This window comes from Nannospalax galili, unplaced genomic scaffold (genome assembly GCF_000622305.1).
Source record: "Nannospalax galili isolate Female #2095 unplaced genomic scaffold, S.galili_v1.0 scaffold183, whole genome shotgun sequence".
NCBI lineage: Eukaryota > Metazoa > Chordata > Mammalia > Rodentia > Spalacidae > Nannospalax > Nannospalax galili.
The window spans coordinates 1,955,893-1,978,026 of NW_008350555.1; the positions used below are offsets into that span (position 1 = coordinate 1,955,893).

The 22,134-nt window shown below is 41.1% G+C and overlaps 1 protein-coding gene across 3 annotated transcripts in view; it reads left to right on the forward strand.

The window, feature by feature from the left end:
- Esrp1 (epithelial splicing regulatory protein 1) overlaps positions 1 to 22,134 on the forward strand; it is a 66,868-nt gene that overhangs the window by 40,026 nt on the left and 4,708 nt on the right. For 2 of the 3 annotated variants that reach the window (XM_029570809.1, XM_008847840.3), the window contains exons 13-15: positions 403 to 571; positions 8,794 to 8,944; positions 14,707 to 14,816. In XM_029570809.1, coding sequence (XP_029426669.1) covers positions 403 to 571; positions 8,794 to 8,944; positions 14,707 to 14,781 — 395 coding nt within the window. In that variant the 3' untranslated portion in view covers positions 14,782 to 14,816. The remainder of the gene's footprint in view (positions 1 to 402; positions 572 to 8,793; positions 8,945 to 14,706; positions 14,817 to 22,134) is intronic. The other variant, XM_029570810.1, reaches the window with a different exon arrangement.

Genomic DNA, 22,134 nt, shown 5'->3' on the forward strand with positions numbered 1-22,134 from the left:
TCGGGAGACAGAGGCAGGTGGATCTCTGAGTTCAAGGCCAGCCTGGTCTCCATAGTGAATCCAGGCCAGCTGTGGTTACAGAGAGACCCTGTCACAAAAAGACCAAAAGATAGAAAAATAAAATATATAGGGAGTGCAGTGAAGGATCAAGAGTTAAGAGCACTGACTCCTCTTACAGAGGACCCAGGTTTGAGTCCCAACACTCATATGGCAGCTAACAACTGTACATAACTTCAGTTCCAGGGGATCCAGCATCCTCTTCTGACCTCTGCGGACATTGCAGGACACGGGTGTGCTTACATACATGCCGGCAGTACACTCATAACACATAAACTAAAAAGCTAACACACCTGTGTTAACTTTCACAAATATATTTCAAAGTCTCTCTCTCTGCTTATTTAGGCCTGTCTCCTCCCTCCTACACATTCCCAGCTCCTGCAGCAGTGATTCCTACTGAAGCTGCCATTTATCAGCCTTCTCTGCTCTTGAATCCTCGGGCACTGCAGCCCTCCACAGCTTACTACCCAGCAGGCACTCAGCTCTTCATGAACTACACAGCTTACTATCCCAGGTAAGACTCTGCAGGAAATGAACACAAGGAACAGAAACAAAGGACTCCTTTGATCACCTGTGCCTGAGCTTACAAAAGAATATTGTCTGCTTCGTTGAAGGTTAGCATGGCAGGCCATGGCTCCTGCTCATTTCTCTGTCCAAATAGGCGGTTTCAAGACAAACTGGAAATTGTTTATTTTTTTTAATCATATGTGAATAGCATAATCTTCTAGGTTATCTATGAATTCAACTTTTCCCGTTACACTCCTGTTAAGGGCCACAAATGAGTAGCTGTGTATTCCTCATGATCAGATGGTAGTAACATGGGGATGAATCATAAAACAGAAAAATTCATAATGGGAATAACTATGTTTTCAGTAGATTGAATGTCAGTCCATAATAAAGAGTTGCCATAAATTTTCTAAGGTTTATATTATTTTCTCCTGAAATACTTACCATAAATAAACCCAGAATTAACTTACTCAGTATTTTCTTAGGGTCAACATTTTATGTCTTTGCTGCCTTTTAGTTAATTTGAGGTAGGACACTATAATGCAAAGACTATATTCTTAGGGCCGGGTGTGGTGGTGCACTTCTTTAATCCCAGCACTTGGGAGGCAGAGGCAGGCAGATCTCTGTGAGTTCAAGGCCAGCCTGGTTACATAGTGAGTTCCAGGACAGCTGGGACTACAGGAAGACCCTGTCTCAAAAGACCAAAAAAAAGAAATATATATATTCTAGGGAATTGGGAGATATATATTCATACCAGTACTTTTGGTTTTTCCTTCCTACCCTCAATTTTTTAAAAAATATTTTTATGTATGAGTGTTTTGTCTGCATATATGTTAAATGTACCATGTGTGTGCAGCGCCTGAGGAGTCCAAAAGAGAGTTGGATCTCCTGGAACTGGAGTTACAGATGGTTGTTAGCCAAGTGGGTCCTCGGAGTCGATCCTGGGTCCTCTGTAAGATCAGGCAATGTTCTTAACTGCTAAGCCATCTCTGTAGCCCCACCTTACCCACCCCCATTCCTCCCCCTTGTTTGGGGGGGTAGGGGTCTTCCTGTAGCCCCAGCTGGCCTGGAGCTCACTATGTAGACCAAGCTGGCCTTGAACTCACAGAGATCTGCCTGCCTCTGCTGGGATTAAAGACATGTGCCACCACACCTGCATGTGCCCGCCACCCCCCCCCCCCCCCAATTTTTAAGTTCAGGATTTAAGCCCTGGATCTTATAGAACTCAATGTATAGTACATATGGGACTCAAACTTGAAGTAATCCTCCTGCTTCTGCCTCTCAAGTACTAGGAGATTATAGGTGTGTGCCACCAAACAGCCTGCTGCCACTATGTTTTTTTTAATATTGCACTTATTTATGTATTTATATGTGCACACACACATGCCAGGGTGCATGTGTGAAAGTCTGAACAACTTGGGGTGGTCAATTTCCTACACCATGTGGGTCCTGGGGATGAAACAGAAGTCGCTTTCTTTTTTTAATGTATTTTTTTTTATTATTTTTATTTTATGTGTATGTGTGTATTGCCTGTATGTTGTGTAAGTGCACCCATGTCATGCAATGCCCACAGAGGTCAGAAGAAGGTGTCGGAGCCCCTGGAACTGGAGTTACAGTCAGTTGTTAGCTGCCACGTGGGTGCTGGGATTCGAACCTGTGTCTTCTGTAAGAACATTCAGTGTTCTTAACCGCTGCACCATCTCTCCAGCCGCAAAAGTTGCTTTCTTAAAACTGATTATACCAGGGTTTTTTATCCTAAGATATTTAGACTATATATTTTGAGTATATTTATGAATCTGTAAGTGAGGCTTATAATATTAGCCTAGATTGGACTTCTCTTACCCCTGTTGTTATGTTGCTCTGTGTGTTTTCTGTAATATGGAGTCTTCTAGTAAGGAAGAAGAACTTTGATGTCTCACCTTAGCACCTCTTACATTCCTTGGGTATGAGTTTTGCAAGCATTAGTGCTATTGAGAATAATCTGCTGAGGAATAAGTAATCGGAAAACCACGAGCATTTCCAGGTAGCTCTGTTTTGAAACCGCTTAGAATTTAAAAAAGTGAAAGGGCTTGGGGTTGTGGGAGAGGTCCATGGTAGAGAGCTTTCCTAGCATGCACGAGGCCCTGAGTTTGACCCTGGGTACATGATTGAGTACTGTGGTGGATCCTAGCCCAGCAGTTGTCACCGGTAGTCCTCCAGTGGAACACTTCTTGTGGTGGCCTCTGGTTATGAGAAAGTTCTTTGTCTGCCTCTCATATCATCTGAATGTCACCTAAAAGCCAGTGAGCCCCTGATGCAATTCTCCGACCTGTAGTATGTTTCCATAACAACCAGCTCCATTACTGACTCACTGTCTGGGCCCTGTTACAAGAAGGAATCTCTTAGAAATGAGATCATGAGTATTGAATTAAAACCACAAAGATAAGAACTGACATAAATGGCTTAATCACGCCTATAATTGTGAGTCCCTGCCTTTAGGTAAACATTTTTTCAGCTAACAGTTTCAAAGTCTATAATGTACTTTTGGTTTTTTGTTTTGTTTTGTTTTTTGTTTGTTTTTGTCATTTTGAGACGGTCTCTCTGAAGCCCAAGCTGTCCTGGAACTCACTATGTAGATCAGGCTGGCCTTGAACTCCCAGAGATCCTCTTGCCTCTGCCTCCCGAGTGCTGGAACTAAAGGTGTGTGCCACCACACCTGGCTTTTTTGGTCTTTTTGAGACAGGATCTCCCTGTAGCCCAGCTGACCTGGAGCTCATTATGAAGACCAGGCTGGCCGTGAACTCACAGAGATCCACCTGCCTCGCGTCACCATACCCAGCTCTATAATGTACTCATTATTAAGTTTAAGAGTATAGTAGGACTTGGGAAGCAGAGGCATGTGGGTCTCTGAGTTTGAGGCCAGCCTAATCTGTATAGTGAGATTCTATCTCCAAACAAGACAAAGTATTGACATAGTGAGTAAAAGACTCCCATTTTCTAGATTGCCTAGCCCAGAAGTAACCATTACTATTAGCTTAGTAATGTACTCATGTACATTTCTCAATACTGTACTGTCCACTTCTTTTTAAAAATCAGTAGTGTGTCCACCTCATGAAAGAGAGTACAATTCTATATTTACTTCATTATTTTTTTGAAACAAGGTCTCCCTATAGTCCCAGCTGGCCAGGAACTTACTATGTAGGCCAGACTAGCCTCAGTCTCTCAATCTGCCTCTCTCTGCATCCTGAGTGCTGGGATTAAAGGTATGTGCATACACCATGCCCTTCCATTCTTTCTTTTGTAAAGATTTTATTTATTTCAATGGATATAAGTGGTTTGCATGTATGTAAGTGTATCCATGTTTTCCCAGTGACTGAAGAGGCCAGAAGTGTGTGTTGGATCCCCTGAAACTGGAGTTACAGTTGGTTGTTAGCTGCCATGTGGGTGCTGAAAGCCAAACCCAAGTCCATTGCTCTTAAACACTGAGCCACCATTTAAATTAAAAAAAAAAATTATTATGTTTATGCATATTTGCCTGTGTGTATGTATATGCAACATGTGCATGCCTGATTCCTATGGAATCCAGAAGAGGGCATCAGATCCCTTGTAACTGGAATTCCAGGCAGTTGTGAGTTACTGTGTGGTTGATGGGGACTGAAATCTGGTCTTCTGCAAGAGGAACAGGTACACTTAACCACTGAGCCACCTCTCCAGCCCCCAGACGTTTTAAAGGTTTTAATATCTCCGTTAACTAAAGTCCACATTGATTTCAATATACTTACATTCCTATAAGATGATTCACAGACATTTTTTTTTTAAGTCAATTGCATTAGATTTACAATTAATGTGTTTTTTTTTAAACTTGCGTTTCCCTAGTTTTAGTGCTGTCAAATCTTCCCCCAGCCCCTGTGCTGGTGCCAGCTGGCTTTAGATGAACAGCACCTGAAAGGGGGAGTGAGGATTGAAAGAAAAACAAGAGACAGAGAAAAGATACTTGGGAGGACTGTCAGTAGAGACTGCAGTCCCAGTTTATTTTAGTTTAGCCTTTTTAATACAGTAGAACATCAGATAACCATAGTTTGTTTAGCTCAATTAGCTTTATAGCTTTTTTTTTTTTTTTTGATCTTTATCTGATGGTTAAGGAACGGTTAAATACTTGTGGTGAATGTCACCAATTAACCTTTTTTTTTTAAAATTATTAGCACATTTTTTCTGACTTGATAGAATAATTCGGTGCTTGTGTGTAAAACACACAAACTCCTGAGGCAAGGTGAAAGGTCTTAAAGTAAATAAGCAAGCCTGCCACAGCTCAATGTACATAATGGCTGTGCTTATATTAATAGCTCCCAACACTCCTGTCCTGTCCTAGGTTTGACTCAGAGTAATACAAAAATCAGATTAAAGAAACAAAATATTTGGGTTGTTGAGATGGCTAAGCAGATAAAATACTTGCTGCCAAGCCTTACTACCTGAGCTTGATCCATGGGAGTCACAGGGTGAAAAGAGAGAACGGACTCATGCACGTACACTGTTCTGACCCCCACGTGGGTGCTGTGCCATGCTCACCCTCATTAAATAAATGCAATTTCTAAAAAACAACTTGATGGGCTGGAGAGATGGCTTAGCAGTTAAGAGCACTGACTGCTCCTGCAGAGGACCCGGGTTTGATTCCCAGCACCCACATGGTGGCTACAAACCATCCTTAACTCTTTACTCCCAGGCCTCCAATGCCCTCTTCTGAGCTCTCTGGGCATTGCATGACACAAGTGCACTTATTCACATGAAGGCAATACACTCATACACATAAAATAAAAATATTAAGCCTGATATAGTTTCAAATCCCAGGACAGGGGGAGGCAGAGGCAGGTGGAACTCTCAAGGCCAGCCTGGTCTACATAGTAAGTTCTAGGCCAACAGGGCCTACAGGGAGACCCTGTATCAAAAGGACTAAAATAAATACAAATAAGTAAAAATAATACATTATTTTAAAAAATAAAACAAATACATGCCTGACATGGTAGGTCACACCTGCAATCATAGCCCCTTGGGAGGCTGAGACATGAGGGTTACCAAGAGTTCCAAGCCAACATGGGTACAGAGACCCTGTCTCAAAAGACCAAAATAAATTTCAAAACTTTAGATACAACTTTAATTTTTAACCTGATGTGATAATTGGACCGTTTGAGACAATTGGAAAACTTTGTTATAGAGCAACACTTTTTTTCCTTTTCATCTCCATCTCTTTATTTTTATCTATTACCTATTTATTTTAATTGGCAAATAAAGGGCTAAAGAGATGGCTCAGGATTTAAGAGCACTTGCTGCTCTTGAATAGCACCTGAATTTGGCTCCCAACACCCATTTTGGGGAATTCACAACTCCACTTCCAGAGGCATCTGACCCCTCTGCCCTCCACAGGCACCTGCACCCACACGCACAATTAAAACTAAAACAATTTTTTTTAATTGGCAAATGAAATTTTATATATTTACAATATTTTAAAAAGCTTTGCTATATAAATGTTCCAGTATATTTTGGCCTATTCCCTGATACAGGAAACTCTGATTAAGATGGCATAGTAGTCAAGGTTAAAATTGAGATTTTGAGGGAGGGGTAGAAAAAAATGCCGTTTAAATTTTTTTAAAAATTTAAATATTTGGGGGTGTAACTTAAGAGACAGCTTAACAGTTAAAAGTACATACTGATTTTACAGAGGTCCCAAGGTCTGTTCCTAGTACCCATATTATGCAGCTCACAACTGTCTTAACTCAGTCTCCATGGGATTGGGCACCTCCTTCTGGCCTCCATAGGCACCAGTACAAGAATCTGAAATTTAGAGTTACTGATAATCTTCTTTTATAGTTAAGAGAATTTTGTGCTTGAAGTCCTTATATTCCCTATATACTGCCTAATTTTGTGTTACAACATCTTTATTAAGGTAATAAAATTGACACACACCTTTTATGTGGTTCTGGAACTCAAGTCAAGGCTGTACATAATGCCAGGCAAGCAACTGTAAAGATTTGTATTTTAACTTTTGTGTGGATCCAGATTTTCAGTTTGGCGGGGGTGGGGGGGGGGATTGGTTCATGTATGTTCATGTGTATTCTTGAAGTAGTCTCTCTTTGAATCTGTCGCTCACTAATTTTGGCTAGGCTGACTGGCCAGCAAGCTCCAGGAATCCACCTGATTCTGCCTTCCCAGTACTGACACAAATGCACACTGATGGGCCTCTTTACTTGGGTATTGGAATCAAAATTGGGTCCTCTTGCTTAACAGCAAGCATTTTACCAACTGAGGTATCTTCCCATCCCAGGCTTTTGTTTTGTTTTGTTTTTTCTGCCTTTCTCATATATACTTTTTTTTTTTTTTTTGTTTTTTCTGCCTTTCTCATATATACTTTTTTTTTTTTTTTTGGTCTTTTTAAGTTAGCTTTAAATTTTTTTTATTTTTACTTTGTGTTTTGTGTGTGTTGGAGAGAATTAGAGAAGGGAGACATACAACTTTGTGGAGTTGGTTCTCTCCTGTGACCTTTACCTAGGGTTCTGTGGATTGAACTCAGGTTGCCAACATTGGGCAAGTTCTTTACCCACTTGTGCTAATCTGCTGATCCCATCAATCTGGGTCTTTTTTTTGTAGGATTTCAGATTTGGTCTGAATTCATCCTTTTAGTTCTGGATTTTTCATTGTTCCTGGACCACTTACCAAACTGAACTTTGTATGTATTGTTGTTTGTTTTAGTGAGCATGAATTTGTGTGTATGTACAGCTTAGTGAAAAATCTTGGTATCTGTCCTCAGGCACCTTATACCTTTTTGTTTGGGACAGGACATTCATTGGCCTCGGATGCCTGGCTAGCTGGCCTTAAGAGTTTTCAAGGATCTACCTTTCTGGTACCATTCCTGTTAAGCTATTTTGTTTTTGTGGGGTTTTTTGTTTTTGTTTTTGGTCTTTTTGAGACAGGGTAGGGTCTCCTTGTAGCCCCAGCTGGCCTGGAACTCACTATGTAGACCAGGCTGGCCCTGAACTCACAGCGATCTGCCTGCCTCTGCCTCCTTAGTGCTGGGACTAAAGGCATGCGCCACCATGCCTGGCTTCCTGTTAACCTGTTTATGTGGGGCAGAGTCGCTGAAAGATTCCAATTCCTCCTCCTATGTTTGTCTTTGAAATGGGATAATGACCTGTGCAGAAAGTTGACTAGAATTTGATAATCTAGAGTTGGACATCTATATTGCTCCTAAGTTAATGACTGTTTATTTTAAAAAAACCTGTACATATTTCAAATTGTAATCATTGGCCATTTATTGTGGTAGAAACCTGATTGACTTGGGGAGCGATCATGTAAAACTAATTTGTGAACTAATTGGTGAGATTTATGTGGTGATCACTAGAGGCCCCACATAAGTTAGGCCTTGGTGGCTTGTGCTTCTTGGTGTACTTGATGCAGATAATGTCAGGAAGCCTCATTCATCAGCCCTTCCAGGAACCTTGTTGTTAATGATAACCAGTTCAGCTTGTGTTCCTTCTAACTCCTTCTCCCTCCTACTTTAAAAAGTCATGTTGGAGCCAGGCTTGGTGGCGCACGCCTGTAGTGCCAGCACTTGGGAGGCAGAGGCAGACAGATCTCTGTGGGTTCAAGGCCAGCCTGGTCTACATAGTGAGTTCCAGGACAGCTGGAGCTACAGGGAGACCCTGCTTCAAAAAGACCAAAAAAAAAAAAAAGTCATGTTGGCAGAAATCTGTTGTGGCGTGCTGTGCTTGCTGTGCTGTGTTACTCCTGTGCTTCTCATCCCCTTGTGCACCAGGGTAGAGCAGTCCATTCTCTGGAGCATTCACTTTGGATCTTTTTGGTCTCTGGCTGTGGTTCCTATTAGACCTTTGTATTCATGCCTCCGTATTCCTGAAAACTAGCTCATTAATCATCAGTGATCTGTGCTTTGAGAGTGGTGCTTTGTGGTTGAGTGACTTAGAAGGCTTAATTTTTCCTTCATCTCCCTTTGAGAATCTGAGAGATTTGGGGAAACCCTGTGTTTAACTCTGCATTAACCCCCCACTACCTCTTCAACTTATGGCTGCTTCAGAAATGTGAGACAGAAGTGGTCGGCATTATTACTTGTCTTAGGAGAGCTAACTTAGAGGAGCGTAAGAAATACCACCTTCAGAAGGTCGGGTTCTTAAGTAACATTTTTTTTAGAGTAAATATTCAACAATTTATGTTCCTGTTGGTTCACTGTGCTTTCTCTCCCTTTAGCCCCCCAGGTTCGCCTAATAGTCTTGGCTACTTCCCTACAGCTGCTAATCTTAGCGGTGTCCCGCCACAGCCTGGCACGGTGGTCAGAATGCAGGGCCTGGCCTACAATACTGGAGTTAAGGAAATTCTTAACTTCTTCCAAGGTTACCAGGTCAGTAGCTTGAAGAAGAAAAATCCTCAGTGTCCTTATTAAATTGATTTGCCTAAAGAATGCAGCCAAGATGGAGCTGGAGAGATGGCTCAGCAGTTAAGAACACTGGTTGTTCTTGCAGAAGACCTGGGTTCAAATCCCAGCGCCCACATGGCAGCTAAAAACTGTCCATAACTCCAGTTCCAGGGGAACTGACAGCCTCTTCTGTCCTCCTCGGGCATTGTACAACACAGGTGCACTTACCTACATACCTGCAATACATGCATGCACATAAAATAATAAACAAAATATTTAAAAAAAGAATGCAGCCAAGAGAGACACTGATTCTCTGAAGCTCACTGTGTGCCTACATTTCATTTATGCCTACATTTCACTTGTGCCTACATTCCGGACTTGGTGTTGAGGAGCTAAACTCAGATTCATAATCTTGACAAGATTAGGGCTTTTCTGGGCTGTTGTAATTCTTTCCACATAATCCTTTCACCTGTAATCTGTTGGTGCCTTTTGAAACCTGTGTGCTTTGGGAAAGTTCTTTAGGGCACACAGGAGTACAGGTGTTTCATTAAGAATAGAATTGACTAAGGCAGAGCTTTCCTTGAAAAGATCTGTTAGTTCCTCACATTAAAAAAAAAAAAGTTCCTGGTGCAGGATGTGGTAAAAAGCACTTGCTGCCCAAGCATGGTGACCTGAGTTTAATCCCTGGGATCCACCTGGTGGAAGGAAAGAACTGACGCCACAAGTTCTTCTCTGACCTCCACACAAGTGCACACACAGAGAACAAATAAATGTAATTTTTTTTTTCTGTTTTTTTTTTGCGACAGGGTCTCCCTGTAGCCCCAGCTGTCCTGGAACTCACTATGTAGACCAGGCTGGCCTTGAACTCACAAAGATCGCCTGCCTCTGCCTCCCAAGTGCTGGGATTAAAGGCGTGTGCCACCATGCCCGCCTAAAATTTTTTAGATAAGTAAAGAGCAGGGTGAGGATGTAGCTGAATGGTACAGCACTTGTTCACTCTCCAGTACTGCCAGTAATAACAGTAACAATAACAATAAATAAGCTAATAGCAGTAAATAAAAACACAGAGTTCAAATTGTACTCAATCAGAAAACTTCTAGGAATTGCATTGGAAAAATATCAAAATTATAAACCTGCCTAACATTAGAAAAGGAAAACAACCTAAAACCAACAGACTAATCTGAATATTTCAGGTGGCCTGGGGATGGTGGGCCTTTCATGAGCTAGTCTATTGCTGCTTCTACTGAAGGAAACCTTTGCTTGTGTCGATTTTTCTGCCACTGTCTGTGTCTATCGTTCTCTAACTTAAGGTGAAAAATGAGATTTTTTAAAGTTTTTAACAGTGAATAAAATCTGTTCCTTTCTTGTTCATCTGAAAAGCACCTTCTTCAAGTCACTTAGTTTTCTAAAGTCAAAATATTTTTCCTGCAGCCTAAAAATAAGTAACCTGTAGTCATGTTGCTCCACTGGCAAAAAATTGTCCTCTTTCTTCCTAGAGTTGAAATTAGCTCAAGTCTTCCAAATAGGGAAATGTAGCAGTGACCTTGAGCTTCCACAGTGCTTCATGAAAGGGCCGAGTCTGGCAAGGCCATTCCAGTGTCAGGATGGGTTTCTGAGCTGTCAGTGACTCAGGGAGGTTGTTGTCTCAGCTGAAATCATGTCTGATTATACTACTCGCCCATATTTACCAACTTAACCATAATTGTCTTAAGGGCTTTTTAACATGCAAGGAATATTTTCTAATATGAAGATAGTCTGTGATGGAAAAAAGCCTACTGAGGTCGGGAAAGGTTATCTTGTTTCTGCTTGGCTTAACATATTTAAAGATTTTTTTTTTTTTAATTCAAGTGCATGTGTGTGCCTGCATGAGTTAATGTGAACCATGTGCGTGCAGGTACCAATGGAGGCCAGAGCGTTGTCATGTCCCTGGAGCTGGAGTTAAGGTGGTCATGAGCCTCCTAATGTAGATGCTAGGAATGGAACCCAGGTCCTCTGCAGGAGCAGCAAGTGCTCTTAACTGCTGTATTCCCTTAGCACATTCTTACTCAAGACTATGACTATTAGTAAAAGTAGGGGTTTTATGAGTAGATAGCTTACTCTTCCCTAAATGATTATGGGAATCATTTCATTCTTTGAGGTTACCTTGAAGGGGACTAAAAGTTACCCAGCAAATACCATATTTTAATCACTAAATTATCAAATTTTTACTAGATGTTGATTGAAAAGTTATTCAGTCTCATGGAGGAACACTTTGACTTTTCTATTTTCTCATTGTAGAAAGTCCAAGGACTGTTTCAAGTTTAATGATTTCTTTTTAGTTTGGTCTAATTTACGTTCATACTGAGTAAAATTAAGCAGTCTTACACATAAATTTGTAATGACATTAAGCTAAATTGCTGTTATTAAAAAAAAGAGCCAGCCAGGCGTGGTGGGATACGCCTTTAGTCCCAGCCCCGGGAAGGCAGAGGCAGGTGGATCTCTGAGTTTGAGGCCAGCTTGGTCTACATAGTGAGTTCCAGGCCACCTGGGGCTACAGGGAGACCCTGTCTCAAAAAGACGGAAAGAAAAAAAAAAAGTGCCGTGGTTGGCTTTTATCTCCCCACAAACACATAATCAGGATTATTTGTAGATTTATAATAAAAAATCTGACATGCAGGGGCTAGAGAGATGGCTCAGCGGTTAAGAACACTGACTGTTCTTGCAGAAAACCAAGGTTTGAATCCCAGCACCCACATGGCAGCTAACAGCTGTCTATAACTCCAGTTCCAGGGGATCTGACGGCCTCTTCTATCCTCCAGGGGCATTGCACGACACGAGTGCACTCACCCACATGCAGACAATACACACGTACACATAAAATAAAAATAGTAAAATATATTTTTTTTAAATCTGACATGCTTCAAAAATGAAATAAAGTGATCTAGTTTATGGCAGTTTTACTCTCTAGCTTCTAGAGTCATTCTAGGTTAGAGTTACTTAATACCAAGAAGCACAAAGATGGTACTGTATTATTATTTCATGTCTAAGTATTCATTTTTGAAGTGCTTGAAATTATTACATTTTTTTAAATACTGTCAGACAGGGTCTTGTATAGAGCCCTTACTGATCTGGAATACTCTGTAGAACTAGCCTGCAACTTGCTATGATCCTCCTGTCTCTGCCTTCCAAGTGCTGGGCTTATAGGTATCCATTACCACACCTGTTCAGTACTTGGAATTTATTTAGGTTTGCACTGGAACCTCAGTTATCCAATTCTATAACTCTGCTTTACCCCTTTAGTAATTTAATCTATGAGGCATGCATTCAAAGTCTTCATTCTTACAGAAAATCTTGCATTTCTTGCTGTCTTTTTAAAAAATATTTTATTTTTTTTATGTGTATGAGTGTATTGCCTGCATATAGGTAAGTGCACCCTTGTCATGCAATGCCTGTGAGGACAGAAGAGGCCGTCGGATCCCCTGGAACTGGAGTTACAGACAGTTGATAGTTGCCATGTGGGTACTGGGATTCAAACCCGGGTCTTCTGCAAGAACAACTAGTGTTCTTATCCGCTGAGCCATCTCTCTAGCCCTGATTTCCTCCTGTCTTTTAAAAAGTTCATGGTGCCTTATTTGTTTTTTCCTGTTCTGTTATTCAGGTAACATTTAGTCACTGCTGGGTCTTAATACCTTAGATTTGGCTTTGTCACAATATAATAAAAAAAATCAATGGATGACTTCTTAAAAACTGTTCACTTAAAACTGTTCACTATTTGTCTTTGCCCACAGTGTACTTACTGTTGTTAGTTTTTATTTTTTTGTCTTTTTTGAGACAGGTTCTCCCTGTATACCCATCTGTCCTGGAACTATCTAGGTAGACCAGGCTGGCCTCAGACTCACAGGGATCCATCTGCCTCTGAGTGCTGGGACTAGAGGAATGTACCACCACACCTAGCTGCTAGTTTTTATTTTTTAAGATTTTATTTTACCCGGGAGTGGTGATGCACGCCTTTAATCCCAGCACCTGGGAGGCAGAGGCAGGTGGATCTCTGTGAGTTCAAGGCCAGCCTGGTCTACATAGTGAGTTCCAGGACAGCTGGGGCTACAGGGAGACCCTGTCTCAAAAAGACCAAAAAAAAAAAAAAAAAAAGATTTTGTTTTATGTGTGTGAGTGTTTTGCCTACACATATATAAATGTACCACGCATGTGCCTGGTTGCCTCAGAGGCCAGAAGAGAGCACTGGATCCCTGGAATTATAGATGGTTGTTAGCTGCCCATGTGGTTGCTGAGAACTGAACCCAAGTCCTCTCAAAGAGAAATAAATGCTCTTAACCACTGAGCCATCTCTCCATCCCCTATTTTTATTTAGACAAGGTCTTACTATGTATCCCTGGATGTCCTGGTAGTCACTGTGAGGTTGAAACAGAGATTGAGGGGCTGGAGAGAGAGCACAGGTGTACTTACACACATGCAGGCAATATATTCATACACAAAAAATAAAAATATTTTCCAAAAAATTTAGATGTATTTCCCTGGTAACTACAGCAAAATTTCTTTACAAAACTACTCCAACTGAGCTGGATGTGGTGGCCTTTAGTCCCAGAACTCAGGAGGCAGAGGCAGGTGGATTTCTGTGAGTTCCAGGCCAGCTTGGGCTACAGGGAGACCCTATATCAAAAAGAGAACCCCCCCCCCCAAAAAAAAAAAATTCTGATTATGTGACCTCTATACTTCATTTGGGATTGTGGTATATAAAACCAGAACGAGTAAGACTTTTTTTTTTTTTTTTTTTTTTTAAAGCAGAATACAGGGAATGTGTCCTATCAAATTTGTTGTAGCTGGATATGGTGGCACATGCTTGTAATCCCAGTGTTTCTGGCCAACCTAGGCTCTGTAGGTAGCAAGATCATTTATCAGAAAGCAAAGTAAAACAAAAAAACAAAAAAAAAGGAAGGAAGGAAGGAGATGTAGCTCCTGGTTTCCATCCCCAGCAGCTCTAAAACCTTATGTGGTGGCACGTACCTATAGCTCTAACAAGATGATCCAAAGGTGATACTTGGCTATAAATCTAGCCTGAGATATGGGAGACTTTGTTGGGAGGGAGGGAGGGAGGGAGGGAATGGAGAAAGGGGAAAGGGAGACAGGCATGGAGAGGGAAGGGAATAGAATATATGACAAGCTACTTTGAAAACATTTGGCAATAAGAGAATCATTCTGGTTAGTAAATAAATGTGTGTATGTTTGCATTAACTTCAATGACTGGTTTCAATAAATGCTGGGTTTTGTTCTCTACAACTTTAATCATTGTATCTTTTGCACATGCACTACAAAGATAACTACAAAGAGGATTGTAATACGATTTAAAATTCACTGGGTTGCTGGACAATATTGAGTGTTGGGCTTAAAGTCCAATGCATGGCAAATAATTGATGTTCCAATATGTATTATCCAGTCATGCCTCTAGTATAGTGGAAACTGCACTGTTAAGATTGCAGGTTTGATCCTAGTGAATTGTGATTTGGTGGTGGTTTTGTTCTATTTATTAATCCATGTGCTTAGTGTAACTTCCCTCCTAGAAGGGATTTGATAAGATGATAGATAAATAAAATGATAAAAGAAAATATGGGGGTTGGAATTAATACATGTGGCTTGAAACCTTTCCTATAGTCTAAATGTCATATACTTCCAATGATGTATTTATTTGAAATAACATCCATAGTGGCAGCCTGTCCATCTTTTGATCCTGTTTGTTTTAACTTGAATTTTAGTATGCAACCGAGGATGGACTTGTACACACAAATGACCAGGCCAGGACTCTACCCAAAGAATGGGTTTGTATTTAAGGGCCCCAGCAGTTAGACCATCCTCAGAAAAGAAGGTAAGGCTCTGTGACATGCAAGCTGAATCAGAAAAGGCTAAATGAAGAGGCCAAGCATCTGAAGTTATTTTAGGAGTCAGATGAGAGGGTTCCCCTTTTTCTTTACTGTGATATGAATGTCAGAAGACCTGGAGTGAATGGAGACTGGAATAAAGTTTGTCATCTAAGAACACAGTATCAGTTGCAACACAAATGAATGAGAGCTGTATGTTACTATGGAGCAAATATGTATTTGGACATTTGTTTACTTTTACTTTATCAAGTGTGGAATAGGGTAAGAGTGATATATATTTCTAAATGGGTTAAGGTGACCATCAGATAGCCCAGTGGGTAAAGGCACTTGCTGCCAAGCCTGATATGAGTTCAATTTTTAGAAACCACATGGTGGAGCTGGGTATGTTGGCACATGCCTTTAGTCCCAGCAGTCCGGAGGCCTAGGCAGGCAGATCTATGTGAGTTCAAGGCCAGCCTGGACTACATAGCAAGTTCGGGGCCAGCTGGGGCTACAGGGAGACCCTGTCTCAAAAAGACCAAAAATAACAAAGACATGATGGAACCAGGAGTAGGGGTGTGTGCCTTTAATCCCAGCACTCAGGAGACAGAGGCTGGTGGATCTCTGTGAGATGGAGTCCAGTCTGGTCTACATAGTGAGCTCTAGGCCAGCTGGGGCTACTGAGTGTCCCTCCCTCAAAAAGACCAAACAAAAAAAGGAAAGAAATAAAGAAAAAGAAGGAAACCATATGGTGGGAAGAGGGACCTGATTTCCTCAAGTTCTTCTCTGATTGCCACACATGCATGACTCCCTAAATAAAGAAATGTAAGAAAAAAAAAAAAAAAAGGGATGGGGGAGGGGGGAAGCATGGTGTGTAGCTCTGGCTGACTGGGAACTTAAGATATAGACCAGGCTGGACTTGAACTCACAGAGATCCATCTCCCTCTGCCTCTCTACTGGAATTAAATCCTGTGTGCCACCACACCTGGTTTTAAAAAATGTTTAAATTTATTTTTACGTATTAGTATTTTTCCTGTGCATTTGTTAGTCCATCACATGCCTGCAGTGCCTGTTGTTGCCAGAAGATGGTATTGGATTCCCTAGAACTGGAGTTAAATATGTTTGAATTGCTCTGTAGGTTCTGGGCACTGCACTTGCAGGTGCAGCCAATGCTCTTAACCAGGGAATCATCTCTCCAGCCCCTAAGAAACCTTTTTTTTTAAAAAAAAAAAAAAAATGGTGTCGCATGCCTGTAGTCCCAGCACTTGGGAGGCAGAGGCAGGCGGATCTCTGTGAGTTCAAGGCCAGCCTGGTATACATAGTGAGTTCCAGGTCAGCTGGGGCTACAGGGAGATCCTGTTTGAAAAAAAAATAAACAAGTAAATAAATAAATAAATAAATAAATACTGGCTTAAAGGCTGGTGCGATGACTCAGCCAGTAAGACACTTGCCACCAAGCCTGATGACCTGGTTTTGATCTCTGATCCCATGTGTTAGACAGAGTGAGCTCCTTCATGTTGTCTTCTGATCCCACATGCACATCACTGCATGTGTGCCCACACAAACACACACAATAAGTGTAATTTTTTAAAATTGAGTTAGAAATCATGTAAAATCAACCATTTGAAAGTATACAACTCAGGCCTGAGTGGCTCAGCAGGTAAGGACAGTTGGTACTGAGCCTGGTGACCTGAGTTCAATCCCCAAGTCCTATGTGGTGGAAGGTACAATGTGTGTACATAACACAAAATAAATGTGATAATAAATGAAATGCTATTAATATAATACTAAAGTTACTGGCTTGGAAGAATTTTCATGCTATTTATTAAAAAGTAGACACATATACCCAGCTGCTGTAGAACACAGCCTTAATCCTAGCACTTGGAAGGCGCAGAGGCAGGTGGGTCTCTTGAGTTCCAGGCCAGGTGCATAGTGAAACCCTGTCTCAAAAAAAAAAGTATACACTTCAGCCAGATGTTGTTTTGCATGCCTGTTATTTACTATCTACATTAAGACTGAGACATAAGATCATTTCAGAACAATCTGGACAATGTAGCAAGAAGAACTCATGTTTAAAAATTAGTACTTTGGGAGCTGGAGAGATGGCTCAGTGGTGAAGAGCAGTGGCTGTTCTTGCAGAAGACCCGGGTTTGAATCCCAGCACCCTTTCTAAAAAGACCAAGAAAAGCTGGGCATGGTAGCCCACAACTTTTGTCTCAGCACTTGGGAGGCAGAGGCAGGCAGATCATCTGAGTTCAAGGCCAGCCTGGTCTACATAGTGAGGTTCAGGCTAGCTGGGGCTACAGGGAGACCCTGTCTCAAAAAGACCAAAAACAAAAAAAGACACCCCCCCCCCCAAATTAGTGCTTTGTTCCAAACTTATGGGAAAGTTTTCATTGTATATCTTTTCTCGTTTTTACATCTAAAACTAGAGAGAAGAAATCCTGATAAAGTTAATAGGCTTTTTTGTGGGGATCCTCCCTATTAATACACATGCTTTCCCTGAAGGATGTTGGTGTTGTCTTGGGTTGCCCAGAGATGGAGGTTTAGGGATATATTCAGTAATTGGTGTCACTCATTTATTCATTTTTTTAAAAAATACTTCATTTTTATTTTATGTGAGTGTATTGCCTGCATGTCTGTAAGTGTACCTATGTGTCATGTAGTGCCTGAGGATGTCAGAAGGAGTCAATCACCTGGAGGTGAAGTTTCAGAGTTGTTAGCTGCCATGTGGGTTCTGGGAGTCCATCCGGGTCCTCTGGAAGAGCAACCAGTGCTCTTAACCACCGAGCCATCTCTCAGCGCCTCATTTATTCATTTTTAATCATTGGATTTCCTGACCTGTCATTTTGTTAACGTTTTTATGGTTAATACTTAGGGCTTTAGCCATATGGAATCTAAATTAGAATGAAATAGCCAGCATTCCATCATCTTTTACGTTTTAGATTTATTTTACTTTCAATTATGTGTCTGTGCACGTGAATGCAGGTGCCCACAGCAACCAGAGTTATTGGGGTGTGAGCCATTCAGTGTGGATGCTGGGAATTGAACTTGGGCCATTTGGAAGCATAGTCCATGCTAATAACTGCTAAGCCATCTCTCCAGCGCCTTCCATCAGCTTTAACTCTGAATTCATGTTCTGGCGTCTCATTCTGATCCTAGTTCTGGAGTACAAGTGAAGATTTTTGCATCTGCCATTTTCAGTGAGACTTTTCAGTAGCTAGGTTTTCCCACAGAACATCAAGTTCCTCTTAGTGGGAATGGAGTGTGCTCTGGACTGGGTCACAGTGAAGAGAGCATAGTATTTTTAGCTCATTGATACCATTTTTCATCCTCGCTTTGTCTCCATGTGTTCACAAAAGATCTGGAGGCTATAGGACACTTTACAAATTCCTGGACATGTACAGAAGACCCCTTGATTTCTGGCTGGAAGAAATGTCTAACTAGAGAAAGTTTCTGTTTTTGTTCTCCCCCAGTATACTTCTTTATATCACTGAGGTCCCAAAGACAGTGTTCGCCCCCATTTTTTAATATTAAGTTTTTGGTCTTTTTGAGACAGGGTCTCCCTGTAGTCCCAGCTGTCCTGGAACTCACTATGTAGACCAGGCTGGCCTTGAGCTCACAGAGATCCGCCTGCCTCTGCCTCCTGAGTGCTGAGAATAAGGGTGTGTGCCATCATTCCTGTCTCTAAATTTGAATCTATCAATTGTGCCTGACTGTAGCTGTGTGCTGTGCTCATGTGAAGATGAGATGGTGTTACAGATGGCACTGGATTCTCTGCACTATAAAGTATGTATAGATTACTGCTATGTATGTGACAACAAAAAATCTGGTTGATGAATGTCAACCACATTTGTAAACTGTTTCTGTGGTGCTCAGGACTTAATCTAGGGCCTTGAACACACTAGACAGGCTCTTTGCTACTGAAATGTATCACAAGCTGTAACTTTTATGAACTATGAACTTCTAATTTAATACTATTGTTTCTCTGATTACAAAAATGCATTTTACTAAGTTGCTGACATGAGATTTCTGCAGTTTTCCATTAGTATCCTTTTCTGCTAGGCTCTAACCCCAGATTCCACTGTACATTGAGTAGTCCTGTTTTCTTAATGTCCTGGTCTTGGCTGGTTTTCCTGACCTTGCTACTTTGAAGTAATATCGCTTTGGAAGGTTTTTGTGAACTTGTGGTTTGGATTTGCTTTAAATTTTTCTGCAAGTCAGATGAAGCTAATGGGTAATAGGAAAGAATGGAGATGTACAGTCCCTTCTCCTTGTAAACTGCGAAGGGGCATGTGATACCCAGTGGCCTTCCTGAGGAAGTCAGCCTTGGTGTCTTGATTCAGGTCATGCATTCTAACTTTCTCCACTAGAAAGCCCTTATTTTTCCTTCTTTATCCTCTAATTCAGGCCACATTCAAAGAGGGGAAGCTTTCCCTACAGTACTATTGGGAATTTCTTTCCCTATTCCATAGTCCTGTTTCTGTATTGGTACTGACTCTTGTAAATTGATTTCATACCCTGGGGAGAGTCCAGTGCTATACTTTGTGCTTCTTTAAGGTGCTTCCACCTTCTGGATTATACTTTTAGAGTGTTTGAATGTAACTAACTGATTGAGGCTGCTGGCTTCTTGGTCTCTTCCTCTACCTTAGGTAGCTGTGTTTTCTTCCTCGGTCATTGTGCTGTCACCCCACACCACAGGAATTTTTCTTTTTGGAAGAGTGTTTTCTATTCCCTCAATAGAATCTCTCTGCCTCAGCCTGCTGGGTGGTGCTAGAATTAAAGGCGTGTGCCACCACACCTGGTATTATTCTAAAGAACTTAGACTATTAAAACACTGGAAATAGCAAAGGAAATTCCTACTGAGATCTCTGAGAAAAATAACACCATTTACCTTTGTCTGAAGAGTTAAAAAAGTTTAATTTCTTCATTGGCCTATGTTATAATTGTATGTCATAAAACCTTGTGCAGAGTAATTAAAAGGAACAAAACCACTTTTGTAGCAGGCTCTATTTGCTTTTTTTTCCCATCAAGAAAATAAAATTGAGTCTAGAATAGCAAATATATAGGATTTTTAATCCTCATTAAACTTGAATTTAGACAATATTTTAACCAAAATACTATTTATTGAAAAATACTTGTAGTTGCCCTTAAATGTGATGTTTTGTTTACTTTTTAATGAAAAATAATTTTTTTTGGCAGGGTGGCACATGCCTTTAGTCTCAGCACTCAGGAGACAGGCAGAGATACAGGCCAACCTGGTCTACCCAGCGAGTTCCAGGCCAGCTGGGGAGCTACAAGGAGACTTGTATGAAACTTGACAGTTTCGTACATGTATGTGATGATTTTAGTCGCTCCCCTCCATTGCTCTCTCCCTCCCCTACTGAAACCTCTCTTCCCCCAAGCCTCCCTCCTACTATTACATCTTTCTGGTACATGTCCCACTGGGTCTAATTCAAGTCGCTGGCATTAGCATGGGCAGCTCTTCATCTAGAGCACTCAGAAAATTGCACCCCTCCCTCATGGTTGATCTTGGGTGCTGTTTTTTTTCGTTTTTTTCTTGTGATGGAAAGTGATATCTGCCATGTATAATAAACTTTTTTTATTTTGGATCTATAGACTGGTCAATATTTTAGTTTATAACAAAGTTCCACCTTACTAGTAGATATATTTTAGGCAAGAAATGTTTCTTTGAACTATCTTTTCTATGTAGTACTTAATTTTTATCTTGTATATTTTTAAAAGGTTTTATTATGTGTACGAGTGTATTGTTTGTATGTATATAAGTGCACCTGTGACATGCAGTGCCCACGGAAGTCAAAAGTGGGCATCAGATTCCCTGGAACTGGAATTACAGACAGTTGTTAGCCACCATGTGGGTGTTAGACTGAACCTGGGTCCTTTGCAAGAGCAGCCAATGCTCTTTAACTGCTGAGCCATCTCTCCAGCCCCCTATGTAGTATTTATATTAGTGGTAGAAATAGTTAAATAAATGCTGATTCTATTGATTTTAAATTAAAAAATGCCAATTTTCTGGATGAAAGAAGCTGAATTACAGGTTTTATATTACACATGAGGGGAAAGAAACTGAGCTAAAAAAGAAAATTCAAGAGATGACTTACACTTAAAAAAATTGCAGCCTGCTCTACATAGCAAGCTCTAGGCCTGTCAAGGCTATAAAGCAATACATTGTCTCAAAAAAAAGGGACTGGAGAGTATGTATGTGAACTCACATGTATGTAGGCAATACACTCATACAGATAAAATTTAAAAAAAAATTGTCGGGCGTGGTGGCGCACACCTTTAATCCCAGCACTCGGGAGGCAGAGGCAGGTGGATCTCTGTGAGTTCAAGGCCAACCTGGTCTACATAGTTCCAGGACAGCTGGGGCTACAGGGAGACCCTGTCTCAAAAAGACCCTCCCACTAAAGAAGAAAATTTGCATGGAGCTACTGGAGAGATGGCTCAGCTTAATTTAGAGTGCTGGCTGCTCTTAAGAGGACCCAGATTCATTTCCAGCATCCACGTGGCAGCTAAGGACCTTAACTCCTGTTCCAAGGGAATTCAGTGTCCTCTTCTGACCTCCACTGGCACTGCATGACACAGGTGCACTTATATGTATACAGGGAATACATTCATATACATAAAATCAAAATAATAAATTTTTATGCATGGAAATTAAGGAAATAGACCAGGGGAGTGGAGAAATGGCTCAGTAGTTAAGAGCACTTGCTGCTCTTGCACAATACCTGGGTTCTAATCCCAGCACCCTCACAGCAGCTAACATCTGTAACTCTAGTTGTATCTATACCTTCTGGCTTCCATGTGCATTGTATGCACATGTTGCACTTACATACAGGCAAAAGATACACATAAAATAAATTTTTAAAATAAAACTAAAGTAAAATCTTTAAAAAAAAAAAAAAAAAAGGTCAGCTGTGATGACTCATGTCATAATCTCTCAACATTTGGGAGACTAAAGCATGAAGACTGCCAAGAATTCAAGGCCAGCCTGGGCTACCTAGTGAGTCCACTTTATGCTATAGAGGAAAACTTTATATTTAAAAATATTTTATTATTTTATGTGTGTGAGTGTTATGCCTGCATGTAGGTAAGTGCACCTGTGTTGTGCAGTGCGGGCGGAGGACAGAAGAGGCTGTCGGATCCCCTGGAACTGGAGTTACAGACAGTTGTTAGCTGCCATGTGGGTGCTGTGCTGGGATTCTATCCCACGTCTTCTGCAAGAACAACCAGTGTTCTTAACTGCTAAGCCATCTCTCCAGCCCCTATTATTTTTATTTTATGTGTATGAGTGTATTGCCTGCA